The 27810-nt window shown below is 38.7% G+C and overlaps 1 protein-coding gene across 3 annotated transcripts; it reads left to right on the top strand.

Moving 5' to 3' along the window:
- Window positions 1-31: 31 nt before the first annotated feature.
- HACD1 (3-hydroxyacyl-CoA dehydratase 1) lies at window positions 32-18321 on the top strand. 3 transcript variants are annotated; one of them, XM_064634526.1, is made up of 7 exons: window positions 32-345; window positions 4500-4617; window positions 5516-5534; window positions 5622-5704; window positions 8350-8471; window positions 11016-11194; window positions 12693-18321. In XM_064634526.1, exons 1-7 carry the CDS (start codon window positions 224-226, stop codon window positions 12773-12775), a joined length of 726 nt encoding a protein of 241 aa, XP_064490596.1. In that variant the 5' UTR covers window positions 32-223; the 3' UTR covers window positions 12776-18321. The 3 variants fall into 3 exon arrangements, with proteins under 3 accessions (XP_064490596.1, XP_064490588.1, XP_064490604.1); XM_064634518.1 differs by having other exon boundaries at window positions 35-345; window positions 5616-5704; XM_064634534.1 differs by lacking the exon at window positions 32-345 and adding an exon at window positions 577-702 and having other exon boundaries at window positions 743-4617; window positions 5616-5704.
- Window positions 18322-27810: the final 9489 nt, after the last annotated feature.

Below are 27810 nucleotides of genomic sequence, written 5' to 3'. Positions count from 1 at the left end.
TCCCTCCCGATGGAGGATCGTCCGCCCCCGCCGGGTCTGTCTGGCCCGGGGAGCCCCACGGGGCGGAGGGAGGAGCGCGCAGGGCCATGTGAGCAGCTGGCGGCGGCAGCGGCCTCGGGGAAGACAGATGGGGTGAGAGACAGCGCGGGTCCGGCTGTCAGCGGCCGAGCCTCGCCGCGGAGGGAGCCCCTCCTCCCGCCGTGCGCTCCCGGCCGGGGCAACCATGGCGTCCAGCGAGGAGGACGGAGGTGGTAACGGCGCGGTGGAGGAGAAGGGCAAGAAGCGGAAGCTAGGCGCCCTGGCCACAGCCTGGCTCATCTTCTACAACGTCGCCATGACCGCGGGGTGAGCGGGCGCGGGCGGCAGCTCGGCGGCTCCGCGGGGCGCGGAGCGGCGGGGCCGGGGCAGCGCGGCGGGGGCGCGGCGGGCCCGGGGGGCTGCGGGGCGGGAGAGCCGGGATGCGGGAGAGCCGCCGGGACCGGGGCTATCCTGGCCCGCCGGGCATTGCCTAATACGGTGCAGCGCTGCCGGCCGCCGGCGCCCGCCGCCGAGGTTAAGTATAGCCGGCACCGGAATGCCGGGCGGGATGACGCGTCCCTCGGCACAGCCGCCGCCGCCGCCCCGCCGCCGCCGCCCGCCTCCGGATGGGGAGGTGAAAGCGCCCCTTGGTGCCGCCGGGAGCTTCACGCCCCGGGGTCCCGTGTGGGGCAGCGCGTTCGAGTCCGTGGGCCCCTGCTCTGAGCGAGCGGAGCCCGTTCGGGTCCGTGAGCCCCGGCTCTGGGCAAGCAAAGCCCACCCCAGCTCCCGGAGGGGAGAGCGTGGCCCCCAGAACCGGCGGTCATTAGTGATGAGCGGGTATGGGTGGAGGGGAAAGCGTTGCAGTAGCCTGGAACTGAGCTTGTGCTCTGTGCTGTGAGGCTTTGCTCTAGGGAAAGTGGAACAGATCATAAGAACACTCAGATTTATGTTATTAGTGCTTGAACCACCTATTTCTGCTTAATGAAAATTTGCCCTGTTCACTGATTATTGGGGAAAAATACTTCCAACCTTTTAATTTCCACATGCTTAAAAGAAAGCTAGGAATTAACCATTTTATAACTTCCAGAGTGATATTCATCAGGAGAACAGTTTTACTGTGGTTACCAGTGAGTGAATTCTCTGTCCTTTGAATCCCATAAAGCAAAACTGACATGCTGTAGTTGAAGCAATTCAAGTACTGATGGAGAAAGCCAGGAATATGATCCTAATGGCTTTCTTCTCTCTATCATCCGTGAATCATGAGTAGGTATTTAAGTCTGTTCATATATTGCTGCAACACCTTTTGAAAAGTGCTTTTACTGAAAGTAATTTTTTTCTAACTGGCAGGTTACTGTTACCTCATTGAACTCCCAGACTTGTGCTCCATGTGTGAATTTGCTAATGAACACTGACTCTTGCCACAGACTTTTATATGTCTCTAAAAGATTATCGAACCATATTAGTTTTGACCTTAGGTGCTGCTTCAGTATCTCCCACTTCCTTCTCTCCCATCTGCCATTCTTATCAAAAAGGATTAAGACATGCAAAATTGGATATTTTATGTGGAAATGGAGAAAAAATAAGGAGAGGAACAAATTCTTATAATCTTTTTTGGGTACAATTTAAGAGAAAAAATAAACATATGAAATAAGCAATACTTAACAGGGGTAATGCACAGGATAAATAAGTAGCTAGAACAGCATATTGGTCCAGTTATCCAGACAGTGCAATATAGCAAAGTGTTTCTAGAGTTTTAACAAACTAATGCATTACTGCATGTTAACAACCATTATAATAAAGAAAACTTGCAGCTTATCTTCCTTTCTAACACAGGTTTAAGGGACTAAAATGACAGATGAATACCCAGTCTTACTGAAGCCCCAGCTGGAAATGCTGCCTTTATTATAGGAAGTGTTTTCCATTTCCTTGTGATTTGCAATACTCAGTCAAAGCCACTGACAACTAAATAAATCCAGCTACAGAAATTCATGTCCACATAAAAATTTATTTAAGAAAAATGTATTTGCAGTCTTTGCTTCTGAGTGTAGTCCAAGATTACTTCCCTCTGCAATCCTTTGGTTATGGAACAAGATACAGAGAATGTCTTGTTAGATTAGATGTATTATGACTTCTCAGTCTAGGGCTAGGACAGAGCTGTTGCTGTCACCATTCATGCTGCCAGCTGGATGTAAACTCACTGTCACCCTCCTCTTGTTAAACACGTCCCTATAAAACAGGGCAGCTTTACTGTGGAGAACTACAAGTGATATTTCAGTAATTCTGCATTTCCACAATGGTGGGAGACCACCTGAAATAAATCCACTCATATTTAAAATCCGTTATAAAATCTAAGTGACACTTGCAGGGGAAAATTTTGGAACTCTGGCAGATCGGATTCATGGGCTTAAAGTAGAAGGGATCAAGAAGGGGAATCATTCCTACCATGTGTGGAAGCCTGACTAACTATGTGAGTTTGAAATGCTGTCATGAAATGCTGGGATGGGCCATGCCAAGTGACTGCATAGCAAGTAGCCACCTTGCGTAAGAGTTGTTGAGGGGCTGATACTGAAGTACGTGCCATCCGAGGTGAACAGGGACCTGTCATGATCCATGCGACACTCACACTGTTACAGCACAATGGATCTGACCAAAAGATTAGTATTTCCTGATACCCTGTTTCCAACATTAACCAATACCTTATGTTTAGGGAGGAGTATAGGAACGGTAGATGAGTTAAATATTTATCCAAATGTTTGTGTAAATATTTCTCTGAATGTTTATGCGCTCTCTGAATCTGCCTCTGAGTTTTTCTCAGACCCCTCTGCTTTGTTGCTTGGGCCCTTCCTTAGCCAGAACTCATGTCGCTGTACAGCGTGCTTGCTATGGCCTATGGAGAATGAAAGAACTCAGTATTTTTTCCCAGTATCATCAGATGAGAAGTTAAACTAAAATTGTTATAATTTTTGGGTTTTATTTTTACCTCTCAAAATAGTCATCCATAGCTCTGGTTATGTCTGTGTCTATATTAAAGAATTTTTGTACTTTCTTAGTCTTTGTGGATTGAAACCTGAAGTTTTGAATCATCTTGCTAGTATGATGTCTTTATAAATGTGGTATAGCTCTGAAAGGTTGAGAGAGTTGAGGTTGTCCAGTATGGAGAGGAGAAGGCTCCGGGATGACATTATTGCAACCTTTTGGTACCTGAAGGGAGCCCACAAGAAAGCTGGAGAGGGACTTTTCACAAGGACCTGCAGTGATAGGACAAGGGGGAATGGCTTTAAACTGAAAGAAGGTGGGTTTATATTATATATTAGGAAAAAATTCTTTACTGTGAGGGTGGTGAGACACTTGCATACGTTGCCCAAAGAACCTGTGTTTGCCCCATCCCTGGAAGTATCCAAGGCCAGGTTGGATGGAGCTCTGAGCAACCTGGTCTAGGGGAAGGTGTCCCTGCCCATGGCAGGAGAGTTGGAAGTAAATGATCTCTAAAGTCCTTTCCAACATAACATTCTATGATTCTATGATAAAGGAACGTTTAGTACACTCTTCTGAAAATCTTAATTATATAAATATGGATTTATTGTGTGGAAGGAACTGCGCATGCCTTGGGTTATTGTACAGAGTCTGGGCTGACGGTGGGGATCAACCAACCACAGTTTAGAAGTTTATTTTTCTTTAATCTCAATTTACATTCAATTTAAATTTTGTATCAAATTCTAGTATGATTAAAAGACACTGTTACTCTCTTTCTTTTACATTGGAAGGGTTATTAGTTGGTATAATTGTTCAGCTTCCTCCCCCCCCCCAAAAAAAATATAAAAGTAATCCAACATCCTCAAGTGTGCTAGTTAAATATACCTGCCTCTGGAAGCCAGGAGCATAGAACACCCATCTTTCAGCACTTTGCCACCTGATTTTTAAAGATCACTTCTCAACACTATTGAAAACATAATAGTAATGGTAACTTCAGTTGGACAGTCACAAACAGAAGCATTCAGATCACTAGTCAGTCCTGAAATCAATGAGTTGAGGGGCTGTGAAAAGTGTAAAACTGATGGGCATAGGTTCTGTTCCTTTACTCATTCAAACCTGCAACCCAAACAGTGGCTTCAGTGCCAAGTTCATCATGTAAATAACAGTAATTAACGGTAGAGATGCATGAGGATTTAATAGTAAAAATATGGAGTCCCTGCTAGTGAAAAGTCTGATGGATTGGTGGTTTTGGGGGTTCCCTCAATTCAAGTCAATCCTCTGAAGGTAGCAAGTCATTCTCCATCCTTTTCCAAGTAAAGAGATAAGAGTGTAATGTTTACATAACATTATAATATTTATGTCTAAAGATATTTTTGATAATCTAAGAACACTGACAAGTGAAGAAGCAAAGATATTCTGTAAAGAAAAATACTCTACTAAATTATTTACGATGGATGGATATTTTTAGAATTCTAATTTGAAATGTATCCATTCTCTTTCTTTTGTAGGTGGCTGGTATTAGGTATTGCCATGGTGCGGTTTTATATACAGAAAGGAACACATAGAGGCTTATTCAGAAGCGTTCAAAAGACGCTTAAATTTTTCCAGACATTTGCTTTGCTTGAGGTAAATTTTAAACATTAGTTTGCTTTACTGAATACTGCTTATCATAGGCAAAACACATTATTATCCCGAATTTAAAATCAAAGTATTATATTAGTACTAGAAGTCCTTTTAAATTTATTATTGCATAAAGGAGTTTTATTATTTAATGAAGGAGGGGCAAGGTGATTACTTGAAACAAGTGGGCACATTTTTTCAACCTTGATTCTAGTATTTCTTTAAATCAGACAGTGCCTGGGAACAGCTTCAATTTGAGAGTCTTGAATGAAAAAGGCAAAAATTCAAATGCATTTCAGCCATCAGATCAACCCTCTAGTGTTGTAGGTATTTCACCACCATCTCCAGAGATTATAGCTTACCTATTACTCCTTATACTGGACTTACTATACTTTTTGGCTTTCCTGCTTCTGCTTGTTTCCAGATCGGATTCATGTACATCTATGGAAGGAAGCTGTTGGGTTTACTGAGCACTTGCAGTTCTTTCCCAGGCACAACAAAGAGTTAACTTTTTTCCTCAATCTGCCTCAAAGTCTCTAGTTCAAACTATTAAAATCATGTCGCCAGCTGTATATAGTAAAATTCTGTCCTGTAAAATTCTTCTTTGAATAAGGTAATGGAAGGGAAATTTGCTAGTTGAAAATAAAGTGCTTTGTAAATATCTAAATGTCTAATATATACAATTAGTTTTGAAAATAAATATCTTTCATGGGCTTGCACAGCTGAAATCCTGAGCCCGTTGTTGCCAGGGCTCTGCCGTGAATTTCTTTTCTGTTAGTTGGAGACAAAAGACCCTTCCCTTCAGAATTAAGCCTAGGTTTATATTAATATCAAAAGGCCATGCTTATAGTGTAGCTAGTAACATGCTGCACATCTGTAACCTCTAACTTATTTTTATTTACAGGTAGTCCACTGTGCAGTTGGTGAGTTCTTTGTTTTAGTTTCTCCTATAACGAGTTAAAACATGAATTGTGGAACAGAGATAACATGTTTCTCTTTTTAAGGAATAGTTCGCACATCTGTGCTTGTCACTGGGGTCCAAGTGAGTTCAAGAATCTTCATGGTGTGGTTCATTGCACATAGTATAAAACAGGTATGTGTGTAAGCAAGTTATGTTTTGATTGTTTTTAAGGAGAAGTTGTTAATACAGTTCTCATTTCACAAGGAAGACCAATTTAAAAATTAATGATATTCCTTAATGAGTATGCTTACATACTCGAGTGCAATCTTGGAAGTTGGGAGTTAAAAAATGGAATTTATGTGCTTCTTCCCAGGAAACTGAGTCCGAGTCTTACCTATGAATCAGCAGTGTCTTCGGCATTGTGCCGGCTGTGGTCTGCCTAGGCGAGATCAATGACTACTGCTGTTATTTAGCAGCAAATCCACCAGTGTTACCAGTTCCATTTCAAATATAAATAAAATGTAAATTTGTGTATTTAAATTGATGTCTCATATTGAATTTACCTCGATAAACATGGTTGTGATTTTGCAGTTTATTTTAGGAACTATCTCAGAATTTAAATGTTATGGTAGTATTAACATTTGATGACATGCGTAAATGCACATCCAGCATGCCACAGTGGCACTTGTGGTCCTATATAAATGACTATAGTTTGTCTGCCTGGCTGTAGGTGGCTATTGTAAGGCTACTGATTTGTTAGCAGAATGAAAGAAGGAGACTGCTTACAGCTCATAGGTAGGACATTCGGGTCAGTTTCTGAGGTCTGCTTTCTGCCAAAGGCATGTAAGAATTAAGTGAAGGATTTTGTGCTCCTGAATTTCTTTAGAACTTGAAAAGCTGAGCCATTGAACTGTCTCACCAGCAGATGGCATAGGCCTTTCTGCAAATGGGTTACCCTAGCACCTGCCTCAGTTACCAAATCTCTTTGTTTCAGTTCACAGAGGACTCATTTTCTACACTGCATCTTTTTCTTTACTGTTGCTTTTCATAACATGGAATAGGCTTTTCATAGTTGTTTTGTTTTTTGTTTTTTTTTTTGGTAAGCTAAGTGTTTTCATTTTTTCCTTAAGGGAAAATGTCTCAAAGATTAAAAAGGTTTTTTATATTGAATGTTTACACAGAAGCTGGACTTACCACTGCATTTTGCCATTTTTTATTATCTATAGTGGACTAAATCTTTAGCATATCCAGTAATTTCTTTTATTTCCTTTATCTATAGTACAGTAGCTCAAGCTGTGTCCAAGAAAAAATACATGTGAATGTATGTCTGATTGTATTTCATGCTGTTATTGCTTAGCAGGCATGAATGTTCAGCGTCACTTTAGATGGTGAGAGGCATGTCAGTGATAATAGCCAGACCCAGATCTCTCCACTTGACTGGAGATTTGCAAGGCAATAGATAGAAATTCTCTGCATACTTATTTAAAAGCTCTTCAGCTTGGATTTAGCACTGTGACATGAATCCAAGTTTGGGTTATCAATGTTTGTCTCTAATTGCGTGAGGCAAAGAACAGCCTAATTCTGTCTTTACTTTTGCTTCTCAGTTTGGATGTCTTTGCATTTCAGTTGTTCCTATTTTGTTTGTGATTTTTTTTGTTTGTTATTTTTATATCCCAGTTTTTTCTATGATGTTGGTGAGATCCACTAAAAGTGCACCTTCTTTGACTGACACATTGAGGGGGTGATTTTATGAGCACTTACCATTCTTCTTGACTTTTGACAGAGTTGTGGATTTTCAGCATCTTGGAGATAATAGTAAGCTTTGTCACCGTGTTGCATTTTATTTTAAAAAATCATTTCCCTTTTTTGTAATTTTAACAAAACTTGAGTTACTGTATTTTATTTCACAGACGTCCCTGGAGCTTTTCAGCCTTCAGGCATGGAAGTGTATTACAAAATTCCTCCCTCTTAAAGAAAAGAAAATTACTTGTGTGTAATTCTTCTTCTCAGAAGGTAGTGTTTGTAATAGATCCCCGGGAGCCTTCTCTGTATTTGGGGACTTTTGTTTATTTGTTCACTCAAGAGTGAAAAAGAGCCGATGTTTTGAAATAGCAGAGATGTGCTACCTACTGATGAGGCAGTTTAATGACTCAGAACTTAAGTCTTAAACAGGATTGTTGAGTGGGTTTACCCAGAGCTCCTGATCTACCAACTACTCTTCATTTAATGAGCCATCTGTGCTCCACCTACTTAACTATCTTAGAGCTCCCTGAAGTCTGCCAAACTTGATCTTCTGTGACCAAGTTCCAGTTAGCAGATTATACAAAGCAATTCCTTCTGTCTAAAGTTTCATGGAGATGTGCATTATACAGTGAGGAAGAAGCAAGATAAAAAGTAAGAGAAAGTCTAGGAGACAGAGTAGTGAAATGCAGGATGGTTAAAAACTCATTATGGAAAGAACATATCTTCTGTAGCATTGTTTTGTTCTTGCTGTTTTAAGGAGCAAGAAAATAAACAAGTAAGTCAACCACAAATAAAAGAGAGGGGCCGTTAGTGTAGTGAAAATGCAAGTAGAGAACAAAGGGAAGGAATAAGCATAATTATAGAGGTTTATATTTGGTATTTGCATAAAGGATAAAGATTGCTCAGTTTGCAAAATGTCTGTATGTTAGTACACACATATGATGTATTTACTGTACATATCACTTTTATGACAAAATCTTCTTTCTTTATAAGATGTTAGTTCTGTTCCATGTATCTTAAAGAGAAGTCTGTTGCATTTGCACAGAAAAGAGGCTTAAGGATGAAGAAAATGTTGGTTCTTTATACTTCCGCAGATCCAGAATGAGGAGAGCGTTATTCTTTTTCTGGTGGTATGGACTGTGACAGAGATTACTCGATATTCCTTCTACACATTCAACCTGCTCAACCATTTGCCGTACTTCATTAAATGGGCCAGGTGGAGATGTCTTGCACTTCAGTCTCTCATGGTTCTGTGCATGGTAGTTTCTCGCATGCTGAGCTAACATTCAGGAGAGCAGAGTTTTGAGCTTTCGCTATGTGTCAGCAAAGTGCAAGTTGGTTGCTTTCTGTACTTGGCATCATTGTTGCTTGGTTTTAAATGTTAAAAGTATTTTAGCTGAGATTTTTGGGGTCTGATTTATTCATTGCTTTCCGTGTCTCACAGTTTGAGCTCTGCTTTCACTTACTCTTAAATTTTTTTCTGTATCTTTGGAGTCCTCTTTTAACTTAAATATGACTCTTTAAGATGCTTTTGAATACTGTGCCCAAAATTAAGCACCTGTGCTAGTCTTTGTGGATGTCAGTTCTTTGAAAATATGGGCATTGTTGTCACTCAATCTTTGTTACTTTATATGAAGTTCTGCTTTATCAGAGCTTTTGTAAGATTATATCCATGTAGTGAAGTATTGACTTAGTTTAGCCCACATAAAAAGTGTATTCCATATCAAAACTATTTGGATTTTGAAACATACTTAGGGTTGGCCATTAGATCACATATATTATGGAGACTGCCTGTTTATCAGGAGACTGGAAGACTATTCTCTGTATTCATTATTTTAAAAATACATGTAAGACAGGATGTTAAAAGGAAAATATCTAACCTACGTTCAGTGCAGGTGACTCTTATTTAAAAGAGTTTGTTATTTTCCTTCATTTTTGTTTTATAGATAATTCAGTTTTGATGCTTCTAATATACTTCTTTGATATGTCTGATATTTATGTCCATTCCTATAATATGTTATATTTTTGCTAGTACCTAAGATGATAGACTTGGTTACGTTTAAGCATTAAATGGCAAACTTAAAAATAATCAGGTTGGCTGTCATTAATAGCTTTTTATGTAGGCTTCAGAAAGAAATATGCGTCCATTGACAGATATACTTTTTGCCATCAGTGTGTCTTGAATGACAAGATTTTGTTTCCTTAATATAGACAATAGAGAAAATCGACATTCTAACAGCAGTTATGTGGTGAAATATATTATAAACAAAACACTTGAAAATATGTTATCTTTTCATAGAGTCCAAAATATCCCATCAAGATTTATGGATAAACAAACAGCACAACTGGACATAAATGCAGTACTCCAAGAGAGCTGGAATTTCTGATCTTTAGCTTATAATTGTAAAAGATTCTTCTGTCTGTTGCTAATGGAATTGGTATGCTTCAAATTTTAGTTCAGAATTGTTGGGGGTTTTTTAACTGCGTAGAGACAACACTGTGTGTAAATCATTGCATCAGTTCCTTCTAATACCTCCTCTAATCTATATATATATAGTGTTCCCAGTGGTGCCAAGCAATAGGGCAAGAGGCAATGGACAGAAACTGATGCACAGGAAGTTCCACCTGAATATGACGAGGAACTTCTTTACTGTGAAGGTGACTGAGCACTGCAACAGGTTGCCCAGAGAGGTTGTGGAGTGTCCCTCACTGGAGATATGCAAGAACTGTCTGGACACAATCCTGTGCCACGTGCTCTGGGATGATCCTGCTTGAGCAGGAAGGTTGGACCAGATGATCCGCTATGGTCCCTCTAACTTGACCCTTTCTGTGATTTTGTGATTTCCCTAATCTGTAGTCTGACTGCAAGTCTTCTAAGCCCATTTACTTCTAGGAGGGTTTCATGTTTAGTCGCTGCTGTTTTGGATCTCGTCTCTTTTGGTCAGGGAGTGCACACTGTGCCTTTCTCTCTGTGCCACAGCTGTCATTGCTGTTCCCTGCGTGAACTGGAGAATTTTTCCTTAGGAGAACCTGCATATCCATGGTGCACTGTGTGTAAGGACAGCACAAAGCCTTTTGATTACAGTTTTTCATTTTGTCACTGCCTATGTGGCCTGTGGCATTCAAACCACATTTTCTTTAAACTGAATGCTTCGTCTTTGATTTGAACATCTTCTTCTCACTTTAAAATCGATCTGATAAGTTTCTGGCACTGCCATTTTCTTTTATTTTTTTATTCCAATTTCCATTAGTGGTAAATGTAGTATTATTTGAATTTCCCATGTGGTAGCAAGTAAAACAGACTGATGTTTCTCAATGTTTTCATTATCTTCAAATAAATTATAATACATACAGTTGACCAAGTGTGCATGCTCTGTGATGAAAATATGTAAGATCATCTGAATTTGGGATTCAGTCCTGATCTGAATCCTGTCAATAACAACAGGAGCCAAGATCAGTACATGTAAAAAAAAATCATTATCGGAGACTACAAGTTTGAGGATTGTTTTATTATAAAGACATACAAACACTCTGATACTTCACTGTTCTTAAATAAAAGCACTGAGGAATGCATGCTCTGTAAATCTAAGCAACTCTCTCCAAAGTAAATGAAACTGGTGTTCTGTGCCAAGTCAGGATGTGGTCTTTGATTTTGGTGCAAGATCTACTTTAATACATTGCTGTGCCACTAATAATAACAAGAGAAAAATTCAAATTTGGGGAGTGTTTCTCACAAAGTTTTTTTTACTTTTTAATGCAGATACAACTTTTTTATCATTTTGTATCCTGCTGGAGTTGCAGGTGAACTGCTAACCATATATGCTGCTTTACCCTATGTGAAGAAAACAGGAATGTTTTCACTGAGACTTCCCAACAAATATAATGTCTCCTTTGACTACTATTACTTCCTTATTATTGTCATGTTCTCCTATGTGCCATGTAAGTATTATTTAACTGCAGAAACGTTTTAACATAATAATCAGTCATCAGCAATGCTGGAAGCACTGCCTGTAGTAAAATTAGCTGAACATTTTCTACTGTAAAAGCCTACTTTTTCTTGTTCCAAGCTTTTCTGTGCTTTAATTGGTTAGACTGAAATTTTCTGTCCTGTTATCTGTCTCAGAACATAAGCTGTCATAAATTTTAGTGAAAATGCTAAAAACATTTCTAAGACTTGTACAAAGTAAAAAAACTTTTTGCTTACACGCAGAAATGTCTGTAACTGTGTCACTGAGACTTCCTAGTGCCTCAGCCACTTTGAAGCAGTGGCTTAAAAATGGTCCTGCAAATTGTGCCAGAGATTTGCTGTGTTGTTATTGCTACTAATGCTCATTTACCTCTAAAAAATCACAATTCTAGCATGCTTGGGAAAAACTTGAAACTATATTCTCCAAGATTTCATTTTCACAGAAATCAGCCCTTCCTTCCCTGCCTCCAGACCTCTCAGAACATCTTTAGTCCCTGGTTTAATCAGTTTGTCCTTGTGCTTAACGGATACCAGAAGCCACAGATCAGTTGGCTGAACTAAGCTAAGGGTAGAGAGACTATCTGTCTTTCACTTTCAGTGTTATTTCCACAGGTATCCTAAGCAGTGAAGACGAGGAGAAAGCAACCTGATTCAGATACACTGCCACAAATGGGGCTAGATCAAACTAGGGATATGTAATATTTTAGATAACATTACTAACAGAATATATAATAGAATATTTTGAAGAATCTGTACATTGAGGTTAGAAACAAGGTAGCAGGTTAGAGAGAGAAATAGAGAAAGAGGAAAACTGAAGTTAAAAGGTCTGTGATTTGCATTCATAAAGGGAGAAAGAGACCTTAAGCATGGACTTTCATAATATGTACATACACTGAAATTTTTTGTCACAGGAAATCATGAAGGCCAACAAGTGAGATTGATGTGAGTAAAAAATGTCCTAAGCTGTCATAACTTATTAATGGTTTTACAGCTGTTTATATAACTCAATGTTTAAGGAATAAATCTAGTTTTCTAACCATTAAGTATAAGAATCAAATCTGTCAGCAGGACAGTAATATAATAGATGACAGAGGGCCAGGAGAAAGGGATCTTCTCACTTGAGACTTGAACAAGTAGGTTAAATTTGTATCCTCAAAGTCTTAATTCAAACATGCTTACCTTAGCACAGATTTGAAGGCTTCAGGCACTGCCAGAATGTGATTAAGTCCTGTTTCTAGAAAGAAAGTGTTGAAGCAAAATTCCTTGAACACAGGGTATATATTCAGGGGACCTTGTCTGACTTTTGAGTAATTGTTTTGTAATTCACTGCAATGTTAATGACTTGTTATTATTTACCTTAACCAACTGCAGCACTGTGTGCCGTAATTTTTACTCATTCTGCAAAATTGTGTTTTATATGATCTGTTGAATTTTGTCATCTAATTTGCTTTCTTTTATGCTTTTATCAAGTATTTCCACAACTCTACTTCCACATGCTGCGGCAGAGAAGAAGGGTGCTTCATGGAGAAGTGATTGTGGAAAAGGACGATTGAATCAAGATGTGTAACTATGGTGCTTTTAGTGGAAAACAAAAAAGAGGGTAAAACCTCAATATTTCCTGTGATTTTTCTGAGTCCAAGTTTTAAAACATGGAACAAGAATAAACAACTGTGCATAAAATAGCATGGATTCTATTATTTTTACAACTGATATATTTTCAGACCTATCTTTTCATCCTCGGTTTCGCTTTGGTTTTTAATTGTCTAATTCTTCAAACAAATTATTTTCTTATTTTCACAAATAGTTTTCTTGGTTTCACAAATAGCTTTAAGAATTGGAATAGTTGGCTACTGTGCCCTCTGTTCAGAAAGTTGTGTTATAACCTGTAGTCATCATCAAGAACAGAAGGAGAGTTGATAAGTTGTACTGAAAGTGAGTCTTCTGGAAAACAGCAGAGTGTAAATTGGGTAATTGTGTTTTTCGTAGTCTAGGTGGCTTGAATGTTATTTAAGCTTTTTATTAAATAATACCTTTCCTGTTATAAGTACTGTAGCACATTGTTGAACAATCTTTGAGTTACAGTAGGACTTTGGATAGCAGCTAAGTCCTTGATTGTCAGTGCAAATTTGGATCTCCCTGTATTTTCATTTGTAATTTACAGATAAGTAGAATAACAGATATCAAATTAAGTGTTTAAAAGTTTGTGCTGAGGAGTAGACTTGATGTGCCTACCTTTCTCTGATCAGTGGCTGGAATGGGACTCATTTGCAGAGAAAGTCTGACTAGCATTGTGTTTGCTATTCTACACTTAAATTATGTATGCAGAAAAATCTCAGTTTTGCATTTAGAAACTGTAGCTATAGTGAGATATTTGACTTCGTATAAATAGCTCTATGGGATAAAATATATTTGAAATAACGTCTTAAAATAGAAATTGTGCTTTGAATCATCCCATTGTGCAATTTTAATTGCTTCCTTTCCATTAATTGTTTATACTGTGTTGACCTAATTCTATTCAATGTCTCCAATAATCTGCAAGAAGGATCTGCAGTATATTAATGAAAGTTACAGATGATATTGCATTATATGATACCTGAGTGGGAGAGGTCCAACAAATTAGACAGTGCCTAAGGGATTCAAAGAAAAGGTAATGCATTTGAGGAAACTTGGATACTTAGTGAGAGAGAGAGAGAGAGAAGATTGAAATGTAGTAATGTGGTAAGCAGCTTTGATAATGTAGGCAACAAAATTGCTTCTGGCATCACTAATGTCAAAAGAAGAGTATATATGCAGACGAGCTGCATTAGGCAGCTAGAAATCAGAATATTTGTGGTTGCTGAGGTGATATCTGGAGTACAGTCTTATATTTTTGGGTACCTCAAGAATTGAGACAATCTTTTGAAAAGTCACAGAACAAAACCGTGATTAGTTTAAGTGAGAAAGAAGTCGGAAAGATTGAGTCATTAATGTGTATAATTTTTTGTTTTATGAGAAATATATGTAAAGGAAGAGGCTTTCTAAGTATAATGGTGCAACTGGAATTGATTATATGAATTTGAAACAAGGTGAATAGCCAATGAATGTCAGGAGAAAGATCCTACTGATGAGATCAGTTAGGCTATGGAATGACACAGTAGTGCTTATCAATGCGTACAATTTCTTGGAAGGTTTTCATTTATATTTCGCAAGAGTTTGAGCTACGTACTTGCAGAGGCAGTTTCCATTTTTAGGTTCAATGATTCTGTGGTAATACAGCTTTTTTGAAATTTGTAGCTGCACCTTTTTCTGGTGTATCAGGTAGTTTGATAAAAAAAGCAAGGATTTGCTATATCCCTAACTTTCAAATTCCATTTTGTGCCTTAAATTTGTGATATTTATGTCTATCTTCATTACACGTAAATGAGTTTCCTTTTAAGCAACAGGTGCATAGTGGACTTGAGATAGAAGAGTTGTATTTTTTGCAGTTTTAAAAGGTGGAATCTTTGTATTCTTTAAAACAAATTTCACACAAGGTGCTATAATTTAACTTACTACTTCTGTGTTTTGTATGTAGCTAAAATTATTAAAGGTTTGAGATATAAACTGTATTTACAACACTGAATCACAAAATGGTTGTGTTACACATATTCAGACTAGCAGTTGTATTTGTCCAAAGTTCTTAGAGTACTGTTTTATAAACTCCACTTGCTTTTTGATCCATGAGGAACATCATGGCATTTTTCAGAAGTATATCTCAGTTAGCAAGCAGAATAGTGTGATTAAATATAACTAACTAAGATTAGTTCTGTGCCTTTTTTACTGTCAGGGCAGCTCACTGAAGACCATAGCTATCAATTAATTGAAAATGCATTGGATACTTTAAGGGTGTGATTTTGAAATCCTTGGTCAGATGAGTGTATCCCACAGATACTATTCCTGCAATAAAAGGAATACTTGCACTATAATACGGTATTATATTTTTTTTCATTGTGTCCTAAGGATATTATACATCCATCAAGGAGCTATTTTTATATCCTTTTGTACATGTGACATGAAAAAAATACAGCACTGTTTGCTAAAATCTTGAGTTGCACTTTCATAGAGCAACAGTGTACAAGGTAATGATACAATTTAAAAACTGATTTAAAGCTACAATATAGTCATGATAAATGAGTACAAATAAAGCTAAAAATTACTTACAGTATCACATTCAGCGTTTCATAGACCAGAGAGATTGACATGTAGATTATTTGACATGGCATGTACTTTAAAAAAAAGTAAGCAACATGTATCTTTTCTTACTCTTCTTTTTTGACTGAAACCTTTTGCTGAAGCCTCCATGTATACCTTTTCATAGAATCACTAAGATTGGAAAAGACCTGCAAGATCATCAAGTCCGACCTTTGACCAAACACCACCATGTCAACTAGACTACAGCACTAAGTGCAATGTCCAATTGCTTCTTGAATGCTTCCAGGGATGGTGACTCCACCATCTCCCTGGACAGCCAGTCCCAAAGTCTGACTACCCTTTCAGTGAAGAAATTCTTCCTGAAGTCCAACCTGAACCTCCCCTGGCGCAGCTGGAGGCCTTTTCCTCTTTTCCAGTTGTTAGTTGCTATATTGTTAAAATATCTTCTGAAAGATAGTGAGAATTGCAAGTCAAATCCTCTTGCTATTGACTTCAGACTTCCTAGGTAGCTTACTTAAATTTCAGTATAACAGCTTGTTAAATAGACATTAAAATTAAGTATGATTTTCATATGGTGCTCTCTTTCCAACTTCTTTTTTACACTTATCTTTTTTGTCTTATTCTCTGCAATATTCCTAGTTTTCTAAAGCATTTAAATCCTCCTGCTTATGTAAGATTAGAAATGTATTCAAACATAAGCATCTCTACTGTTTTCATGTAGTCTTTAACAAATTGTTTTCTTACCTGTGCTATACATGTTTTCTGAAATGAATTCATATAGAGCATGGCCTTATGAAGCTTTTCTAATGACATTACACAGGAATATGCATTTGGAAGGAGATTCCTATTCATCAGGTCACCTTGCCTACTATTGGTAGTAATGGAAACACACCACCCTTCATGTAAAATCCAGCTAAAAGCCATTGGATTTCTTGAGGTTCTCCCCAGCACTCTCACAGCGTTCCCATCGTGAAAGGCTGTTTTGAGACAGATTGAGGTGGCTTGTGTCATCACAACTCTGCCCAGAATGTCTGGAAGCCAGATCCTGGCCTCAGGGCAAGGACAGCAGAAAGGAATATGATGCTGAGATATTGCATCTCCTGCATTAGCTGCCAAGGGGTCACTGGGGCCATTGTGAACAGTAGCTGATAGATGTAATTTCTCTCACCACGCAGGGTGTGGGAAGAGAGGAAGCTCAGTGTGCTCTCATACCTTTTGCCTAGGAAGCTCAGGAGATCAACTGGGAGGATCTCTGTGATAAAGGGTGTGTTGCAGAAAGGGCTTTCCTGCTCCACTCAGCTATCTTATTACTATCTATTAGCCTATATATCTTGAGATATGCTGGTATGCCAAGGTGGGTGTGCCACACTGCTCTCAGTCATCTAGTTCAAAATTAACTGCCTTGGATAAATGGTGCAGCATGCTGCTTCTAATTCCCATTGAGCATAACATTTAGCCAGCTTCATGTTAATGAATAGATTGCAATGACTAGTTAATAGGTAGGTGTATGAAGACTTTTTCTGTGACCAGATGGAACCTACCTTTCTTATTCAGATAAAATATTTTAAATCTAGGTTTAGCTACTGCTCTGACTGTGGTACTTGCAGTCTTCACAGTAGCTTACTTCAGTGGATATTTGGATATTTATGTGATTAGTAAATAAACTATAATGAAAACAAGTTACAAACATTATAATAATTTATAATTTAAGGTAGTTGCTACATTAACACTTTTTTGTGAATTCAGTTCTTACTTAATCTCCCTTAGAAAGAAAAAAATTAAGGAAAGTTAATACAAATAAGTGTTCTGCACTAAGAAGTAGGGCTTCATAAATCAAAATTTTCATGCAGGCAAACTGGCCGCAGTTCATAAAGGATCGGTTATGTGTTTTTGAACAAAAAGGTTGAAAGCTTTTCTGAAAATTAAAATTTATATCATAACGTATATTTTAAAATGTGCTGAGAGATACTGTATTATTTATTACCAGTTTACAATTTAAATTCATGCCAAACATACAGTTTTTATAGATGATTAACTGTAGGCCATTAAAATGTTTCATTCTGTGTTTGTTACAGTGGCTGTTTAAAAAACAAACACCTCATGTTTCTGCACTGCTCAAGTGAGTTGCAGTATGGTTACTGTCTACAATGCTTTGCAAGGCTGCTAAAGTGGCAGGCTCCTATTTGCAAGGGATAGCTCCTTAAACTTGCTTTCATGATGGCCCACCTTCACAGTGGGTTCAGTGAGTAAAACTGTATGCCACTGGTGCCATTCTTGGGGTCCTGAGTGCCTTCAGTAGGACTGAAGGCTTTACAGATGTGCCTGAGTCATCCTTATGACTTCCTCAATGGAGAAGACCTGTCTTGTGAACTCTTAGGTCACAGAAGTAAGTCTGGCAAGTGAACTTAAGGCTGTACCAAGACAAACTGTGGAGAACCTGGATGTTGGGTAACTCTAGCCCTCTCATAGGAAGTTGCTGTCAAGTTCAGGCCTGCAACTGGTAGTGGCTGGCAATGTTCAATACTTTCTGTGTCATGTTGTATCACCTGAAACGTTGTCTTTTTATTCATACCTCTCTATCTTCTGTGTTCAGTCTTGAATGTATTTGAATGTCCTTTCAGTTGATGGCTTTGTAAAAGTGTAAGTACAAAAAAATTTATCTAAGTGTATCATGTATAGAATTGTACTTAAAGATTCTTAATAATGTAATTGCACTGCAGCTGCTTATTACTGTTATTTCTTCTGAAATGTGTTATCACTAGCAGTTTACAGAGACAGGAAAACAACACAATACAATACTTTAATAACTTATTTATTTGCAAAGATTATAAGGTTTTTTGGGATATAGATTCAGATATTTGTTTTAGAGATTGTTAATACTGTAGCACTGTAGAAATTATTCATCAATTAAAAGACATGTTCTAAAGTACGTTCTATTCGATTTATTTTTTTTTTAGCATCTAGAAGTAATTCAGCATTCAGCATAATACATCAGCCCGGTTCTGTTTGCAAATACTGTACTTTTTTTATCTAGAATTATTTCACAAATTAATCTTGAGGCCCCCTGTAACATATTTACTATTAGAAAGCCTTTGTTTCCATATTTCTTAAAATATATTCCATAAAAAGAAATAGGTTTGAGTAGTAATGTTGGTTTATCATACAAGAGGGGAAAACACAGAGCATTAAAGAGAACGTCAACATGTATGAAGAAAATTGCCTTACACTGGTTCTGAAATAGATATTCCAGTAGAAGATGTTTCGGTGATTTGGAACAGGACTTTTTTGTGGTATTAACCTTTGAGGGGAGTGGAGGCAGTGAACATCCTCTGGCTGTCCTTTGCTATGTGACTAACAATGACATTGCAGCTATGAGGATTTTGTTGCCATGACAGTATGATAAAGCAGTATGTAAGCATTCACACCTTCTTCTTTTGAATTAGGAATCAACCCCAAGGAGCTTAACTGTGTACAAAGCCTAAATCCTGTTAGTCAGATATATTTTAATGGAGACGTAGATCTCCTAATCTGAAAGTCACAGAAATGGTCTTCTGATCTAAATTTGCAGAACAGGATTTACTTATCCTGGCCCTCTACCAAGGTTAAACCATTCAGATTTCCATAGAAGCTAGTGGAAGAGTATCCACTGATCTCAACAGGAGTATGATGGGACGTAGGCATTCGTGCGTTCTGTTCTGTATAAATCTGGATTTGCGAGGAAAAGGGTAAACTGTAGCCTCCCTGTTAGTACAATCTGGGAGAAAGGAGGTGCTTGTTGTGCATGATGCATGATGGCACACTTCTTCCCAGCTTTACAGTGTGCCCAGCACTGCTCCCCCTGCAGAACACACCAAAAGGCCTGGAAATCTCCAGCATTACACCACTATTGCATTATACTGATTTGAATTCAGCAGTCATAGAAAATCCCTTCACATATCTGCAAAAGTATCTTTTATTTCTGAAATTAATCCAGGCCCAGTGACACATCCCATTAAAAATAGGCAGGGTAGATCATCCCTCACAGCTGCTTGGACATTCCTAGCTTGCAATATTGCCGTCACTGAACAACTTTGATTTCCATAGGTAGTCTCTTGGGGGTTTGTCCTCATACCACTCTCATAAGATGGCACTTTGCCTGCTCTTAAGTGGCTGTTCCAGAGTCAGTAGAGCAAATTGCAAATGACGAGTAAGAAAAGATTCAAATGTGTACTGCTTCACACACCAGGCACCCTCCCGCGCTCCGAAGAGAATCCTGGGTGTGTAGTCAAATTTGCATGCCTTTTAATTTGCCATGTATGAAGCTGCATAGTAGAACAGGATAGACCTTCAACTCATGAAGAAGCGAATTTCAGTACTGAAGACAGCAAACTAAGTTCTATTGTGTAAATTAAGTCTGGGAAGACCATTAAGATTGAGAGCAACAAAACAGCAACAAAACAGACAGAACCGTGGATCTTGCAGCCGACACTTGCAGCCAACTGAAAGCAAGTATTTAACATTACTCCTGTTTTCATTCAAGGTGAGGTGGTCTTACTGAGAATAAAAGAATGTAATTCTTGCCAGAAGGAGTCTTTTACAGTGATCATCTCTGGGGCTCAATTGATTTAACCTTCCTATCTCTACATTATATCCAGCCAACTCTTAACAAAAGAATTCTGTCTCTAGAAAAAAGACCCTGGAAACAATTCCTCTCAAAGTTCCTAAATAGAAAATTTGTTTTAGAGTTCATGAGATATAAACACTTTTGAACATTTTCATACACTTGACAAATGATAATTTAAATCATATGAAGATTTATTTATTTATTTTATTCTCTGTGCTTACTATAATACAGTGCTTGAAAAGGTGTAGGAAATGTAGAGAACAATGCCCAGATACTAAATATTCTGGTATTGAATCTTTAAAATGATCATATCTTAGGGTTACCAGAAAGAAAGCAGAGGCACAAACTAACTTTTCTTAAATGGAAAGAGTATCTGAAATTTCATATCTTCATGTTCAGCTCTGTTTGATCCATAGGCAGTGTCTGCTATAGTCTATTATGTTATAAATTTCACTGTGTTCATACTTGATACAGAAGTTTTGGGGTTTTTTTTAAACAATAGACATAAGTAGTTCCTGGTAGAAATGTGTCACTGCCATGTGCAACTTGGGTTGGAAAAAAAACAGGGCATGGTATGTCCGTTTCTTACCCCTCTTAAATTGAAAGATTGTCTTACGAGCCATATTAGACAGTGTTGCCATGATGTTTTTCTTTTGCCATGAAACCAAAATTAAGCTACTTTTTACATTATTATTTTCCCACAACTTTTTTGCTGCGTGGAAATAAGTCTATGGTCTAGATGACTTTCTCAGTCATCTCAGGGCCTTGCTATTTTACAAGTCAGCAGTAGACCACAGTCCACAGCTGGAAATACACTTCATCATGATATTCCTAAACCCGGGCAATTGCTGCATTCTTTAGGAATAACTTTATTCTCCCACAAATTGCAGGATGATGATGATAAAATATTCAAGGCTAATATTCTTTATGGATGTGCTTGCCTCCTGAAATAAGTCTGTTATGTTTGAATGGGGCTGTGTGGTTTTCTTGTTTGTTTCTTTCCACCTCTGTAGTTACTTAAAAACTAATTATTCCATTGCCTACTGAATATGAAGTCAATGGAGTTTTGTGGTTGTCAGGTATGTGAGTTCTTTGAGTTTATGGCAAGTTTGTAGTCCACTTTTTTGATCATTAGCTTCAACTCTTAACCGCAGATATTTGTGGGAAAAAAACAGCGATTTCATCTTTTGTCTGAAGTGAGCATTATACTTTGGGATATCTTTCTGAAGACATTCAGTGTTTAAACATGATTCCTTTTTTGTCCTGCTTCCTTCTGATCTGTGCAGGATACTGACCAAGAGGGAACAATCATGAGATCTCTTGTAAATAACATCAGGTGGTTGTTAGTTCTTATTTCTCTCCCCTAACTCATTTGAACGCTTGCTAGAATCCTTGAGCTGTTAAACGTCACTAAGTTGGAGATAACTCAGTCCCCTTCCTGTGGTCTGTAAAGTATTCGGGGTTAGACTGTGCAGAGAGCAGAAAGTCAGCAGAGAACAACAGAAGCAAGACTGTGTGTTAGATGAAGAGTAGCTTTAGCCATGTGCTGAGAGTAGTATGTACGATATATGTTTGAGGAACTCAGTGTGTTTGAAACACCAACTGTGTTTCTGAGTCAGTCATGCCTGAATGGTTGCTGTGCTTGTGACTGGAACAAGCTTGCTATTTAGCCCTTGGTATTGAGAAGACACATGAGACGTGCTTCACTGATGAGAGGTACCATTTATATATCTGCTCTTGGTTTTCATCTCCGGGCACACTATGTCCCTGCAATTTGCACGGTTCTACATGTTAAAAGAATTAACACCTTCCTCCAGTGTTTTAATGTAGTTTAGTTCCAAAGAATTGTCAAGAACTTCTTGGAAGAAATAGCACCTTAGACTGATCTGATTCCATCTTGAGAGCATGAATGTTTCAAGCAGCAGAACTAAATCTATTTAGGGTTTTGGGTTCCCTCTGTAAATAGTTCAAGGGGCTTTAACCTTTCTGTGATTCAGTTATATTCCCATTACAGGCCCATAGCATCCCTCCAGTTATGATCTTTCTTCAGTGTGTATTTCTTATATCCCTGAGACTGTTCTACTTCAAAATACTCACAGCCCAAGTAAGATTACCAGTATTTCATCTGGTTTAGAAAGGTTATTAAGCTTGATTTGGTGACTGTAAGCATGGAGGTTTTTTATCAGGGAATGTGTAGCTTCAAAGCTATGAGATCTGCAATGAAACCTTAAATTGGAGGAAGGGGTTAAATTCATTATTTACTAGAACTTCTGAGACTGTAACAGGTGCTTATTGAATGAGATAATTAGATATGTTTAAAGTCAGCTGCAGACAAGCTATTATTTCAGTATGTTGCTCTGAGAAACCACAGGTAGAGAATTATGGGTCTCATGATGATAGCAACTGCCCTCAGAGCACTAACCAGTGTCACTTCCCATTGCAGCTCCTCTTCTGTGGGAAACTGAGAAATAATTACCATGTTACTACTCTGAGCTCTAAATAGCTATTATTCTTTAGGTATACTATTTACCAAGAGGTTTTATCTGTAAAAAATACCTCTTGAGACTGTCTGCAGGCAGGATGTGATAATTTACAAAAGCTTTCAAGAGATTACATTTTGAGATGTCACAGCTGGGTGGGTTTGCAGTTCACAGTAGGTTTGGAGACACAGATCATGGGACTAGATTCTGTGCTGCTGTATCTCAGTGGCATTGTGCTGAATTACACAAATTTGAAGAGCTGACTTTTAAAAGAGCCTTTCTAAGAGTAGTTCAAAATTTGAATATGTGGTACATGTATTTTTCTTTTTTAATTTAAAAGAATTTTAATTTATTTAATTTAACAAGTTTCTTTAACAAAGTTGGAAACAGTGAGGGGGTTTCTTCTGAACCGGTTTTAGATGATACATTTTTCTGAATAATGTAATAATGTGAAAATGCAATTTTCTGTCAAAAATGCATTATTTTCCTAGGAGACTCTTGGCTAGCGTAGTCTCGAAGTCCTGAGACTGGGGATGTGGGTATAGAAAGTAGGGTGGAAGAAGGCGAATGAAAAGCCATGTTGCCTCCCCAGCTGTGAGTGGCCGGCAGAGGCTCCCACGTTGAGGCAGCTGCTGTGCAGGATTGCGGCCCCGGCAGAACGGGGTCAGTGGCTGGAGACACAGCCAGCTCCCAGGGCAGGCTGGAGAGATACCAGCTGAAAGAAGCTGTGGAAGGAGCACTACTGAGTGAAGCCTGAAAAGCCAAGGAAACAGGGAGTGGCCACAGGGGGCGAGGGACAGAAAGGAACAGTCTTCGGCCACTTAACACATAGTTGTAAAATCTAGAGGAAAGATTTCCTGGGTCTTCTGTCCTGCAAAAAAAAGGAGGTAATGTTGCTGGAAGAGAAGGAAGTGAAGGATTCATTAATCCCAGACCTGAAAAGAAGTCTTATTCAATGAGATTTCATTGTATTAATTTACCCCAATCTGTCACTGGCAGAGTAATCTTTTGCTCTGAATTAATTTGTTTCTGTCCAATATAAGCAACAGGATGGAAACTTCTTCTGACTTGTCATGGCATCTCTTTTCATTGCTGGTGCATTTGATTTGGAATTTGGAGAAAAGTGGCAGGAACCTGAATGGGGAACTATCCTTTTCTTACATTTATACTTCATACCTCCAAAGCAGTGTTTGGTTTGTTCAGTGCATCAGGACGTTAACCCTGATTCACCTTAACTCTGTGCTGAGAAAATTCTCTAGGGTCCATCTGAAACACCTACACAGTCACTTCCCTGAAGCCTTTGAAAATCACTGAAATCTAGAGTTTTGCTAGAATCCAGCAATCTGAGTTCCAACTCTGCCAAGGATTTGGCTTCAGATGTAGGTAGCCTCCAACCCCCTTCTGATACAGAGGTAGGTCTTCAAAAGAAACCAGCTACTGCCTTGAATCTGAACTCTTGCAGTGGTTCATTGCTTTCAGTCTGGGAATCTAGGTGGAGTTAAAATAATCCCTGTTTGAACAGTTCACCCATCTCATTTTTAACCAATATCACCTCTGGGAAGGGTGACTGACTGAGAGAACCATATTTTGTTCTCAGAAGCTTAGAAAGAGGCTTAATGTTGTGACAGACAAGAAACTGGCTGAGAAAACAAAGGATGAAATGACAGCAAGAACTGTTTAAAGAGTAGGAACATGGGATTTAACAACAGTGCAAAGTAAAAACAAGCTAGTTCCAAACTACAAATGCTTATCTTGCATATCTGAGGTAAAAGGAGAAGGTTTCCATATTACCCAGATTTTTTTTCTGACACTTAAAGTGGACCAGACAGTCATTTGATGGGAATTAGTGTAGTGTCAGGAAAGTTACGTTGCTGGTTTACACCAACTGATACGTGGCCCTTTGTGTCCATAAGCCACATTGTGTATTTCTCTTTTCTATGTTGCTTTAAGTTTTCTAAGCTGCATCTCTCTAGATCGTTCCTTTGAAAGCTGAAAGAAATCGGCGACTCATTTCACTGTACTTCGTCTTACTTGGTTTAAGGCTATGGCAAACACAATTTTTCTTTGCCATTGTATGTGAGTTCCCTTCTGCCACTGAGAACATTATATTGTCTTCACAAAGGATTGATGCTGTTTATTGGACATAAAACTAAAGGGGACACTAAAAGCAATTACAATAATACAGTATCTGCAGACAAATAGCTTTTCTGACACAAAACAACAAAATGAGTTATTGCTGTAAGTGTCAATTAATGCTTTTAAAATGCTTTAATTGCACAGTATCTATTTCAGACTATTGAAATACAGAGGTAATTTGAGCTAAAAGAAGATATGATTCACAGTCAAGATGTAAGCTGTGACTTGACAAGGGGTTTAATAGCTGCCTCAGGCAGATCAGAATGTGTTATAATGAGAATCTAGCAGAAAAACACATTGTGGAACTGAATTTGAGAGCTTCTCAGAGCGAGTGATGTCAGTGACTAGCTGGTCATGCTCCTTCTACAAGGCAAAAAGGCAGAAGTGGTCAGTCTTGACAGCAGTGACTGCTGCAAGCTTCAAGTTAGTTACAAAGTACAATTTTTGAGGGAAATACATGCATTCATACATAGTCATACTCATATATATGTACATACATCCATATATAAATATAAGATTTTTTTTTTTTTTTGGAGTACAGTTCAGTGAAATGCATTTCAGCATGACAGAGAAGTAGGATCGTGACAAACCCTTCATCAATTTACTGTTCTCCGTTGTCTGTTCATGTCCCCTGCCAAGTACTTTCTGGGAAGCTGTAAAAAGAAAATTATTTGCTGGCTTAGGCTTGGACTTGACTCTGTTCCCTTCATTGCTACTGTACTCTTCTCTGCGGGGGATCATTTTACATTTTCTTAATTGCAGTGAGAGCTCATGGTGTTGGCAGTGGTTGTACTGAGAAATGGATTTTGACGTAGTCCACTCGCTCCACCAGATCTTCAGCATTTGCAAGCTGAATGACAGCATCCTGTCAAGATAATGCTGACAACTTTGTCACCAAGGGGACAGATTTATTTGGCACCCATGCATTTTATAGCAAGATTGTACTTCAAAAATATCTTGCCATGTTGCTTTATGTTTACCTGTATTTTTCTGTTTGAGAATATTGCTACATGAAAGTAAAATAAAAGGGAAGTTGTTGGCTGGATATTAAGGTGAGATTCCTTTCACCTATCCTTAGATTTTTATGCTGCAGATGTTTGCAGCCAGGGCAGGTATACAGGCTTCCCCTGAGAATCAGGAGAGAGAAATGGGTGGTTCATTTAGCTTTTGTAGACATTGAATTTTAATTGAGGTGAATTGCACTCTAGCCTCTTTGGCTATAAATATCACACTGTACTTGGCTCTGCAAACAGTATTCCTAGAGATACACTGATAAAGGCCTCCACACTGTTCATAGGCTGCCACATCATGAGTAGACTGGTTGTATCCCCTGATGCATAACAGCTTTCACTTGAGAAACTCTCCAAAACTGATCATTCTCCAGGGCTTGTAAGCCCCAGTTGAAGCAAATGAAGGAAAATATTGCAGATTATCTCTAAAGGGGGAAATCAGTCCCGTATTTTTCAGGGTCTTGTCTATGAGAAATTTAGAAGTCCTACATCTCTTAGAGGCTTCCTAAGGAGTGACGTGTATGTGACTGTGCTTACAGTTCATGCTTGTCCGTGCCCTCTCTTCAATGGCTTTTCAACCCAGTTGTGAATTTCAGCCACAGGAAAAAGAGACGGTAATGTTTCAAGGACATTGTATTCCTAATTAATTTTTTTTTTCCAGAAAATTTGTGCTTGAATAGAGAAGAAAGCACCAAATGAATGTTACCATGAACAAAAGGCAGCACCATCAGCTGGTCATTGACTTGCCGCTGGCTAAACCGGGGTGCACACACTGCCTGCCCTACCAGCACCAACAGGCTCTGGACGAGCCACTGCACCCTGCTGTTTCTCACTCTCTAGCTAGTACCTAGTGGATGCAATAGAAAGCAAGGATTTCAGGAATATAAGAGCAGAATCTCAGGTTGCTGAGACAGAAAGGCAATAGGAAATAGCTGTGTCTGTGGTGAAATGCTAGGTAGATAAAAATCCATAGGAATACAGGCTAAGACTGACCTGCACATGTCATTCCTAATCACTTGTAACATTGTAAATACTGTTTACTTCTAGAGGTCAAAGGAGAACCAGGAGAATTTGAGAGCATAAAGTATACATACTGTTCAGAAACTGGAGCAAACTATTGACTTGCCTTCACTTGCAGCATAATTTTTTGCAATCCCCAATTTTCTGACGTGAAATCCTCTTAGCAACCCCCTGAAACACTTAAAAGTGTAAAGAAAATTGCACTCTATCAGCAATTCTGTTCAGCTAACAGAGAAGAGATCATCTCTACTGCCTGGGTATTGTCTAAATGTTATATTAATGAGTCTACTTAAACATCTTAATGAGAGAAAAAGGTATAGAAAGGAGGTTCCTCTGAGCAATTTATCACAGAGCTAGGGAAAGCTCAACAGTGGAAATTCTGCAAAACACACTACACAAATTCAGTGTGGAAGAGGATCAACATCCAGGCTGAAACATCCACTTGTCAAGCTTATAACCAACCTGAACAACTGCTTAAAATCAGCATGTGCATGTCTCTATCATGTCTAATACCTTAAACCTCCTCAATCTTTGAGTAAGTCTTGGGTTTTCAGAGCATCTCGTGGGCACTGGTTCCTGATATGCTCCCTTTGTTCCCTGCCCTGCTCTGCTCAGTCGTAACTCTCTGCCTGTCCTATTGACTGACTTCTTAGCCCTTCTGCTTGAGACTCTGTGATTTGGGCATACCTTTTTCCTTCTTTATCTCTGAAAGGAACTGATCTGGTTCCCTTTTCTGGCTGTAGAGCTTTCGTTTTACAGAAATCATAAAATCATGGAATCATTAAGATTGGAAAAGTCCTTTAAGATCAATGAGTACAACCATTAACCCAGCACTGCCAAGTCCACTGCTAAACCATGTCCCTAACTGCCACATCCACATGTCTTTGAAATACCTTCAGGGATGATGACTTTACTTTTCCTTTTCTCCAGGCTAAAAAGTCCCATCTCCCTCAGTCCCGTTGGGTGGATCCCATCCAGCCACATAGACTTGTGCATATCTAAGTGGTATAGTAGATCATTGACCTTTGGGAGAAGAATGAAGCCCCCCTTGGATTATGGGGGCTTCATTCTTCTCCCATTCTCTGTCTTCTAGCTCAGGGGGGCTGAGTACCTGGAGAACAACTCCTCTTTACTGTTAAAGCCAGCTCCTGTACGTTTAAGATTTCCTT

Source organism: Pseudopipra pipra, chromosome 1 (assembly GCF_036250125.1).
Source record: "Pseudopipra pipra isolate bDixPip1 chromosome 1, bDixPip1.hap1, whole genome shotgun sequence".
NCBI lineage: Eukaryota > Metazoa > Chordata > Aves > Passeriformes > Pipridae > Pseudopipra > Pseudopipra pipra.
Note: the sequence above shows the minus strand (reverse complement) of the source record. Positions and strands in the feature narration are given on the sequence as shown.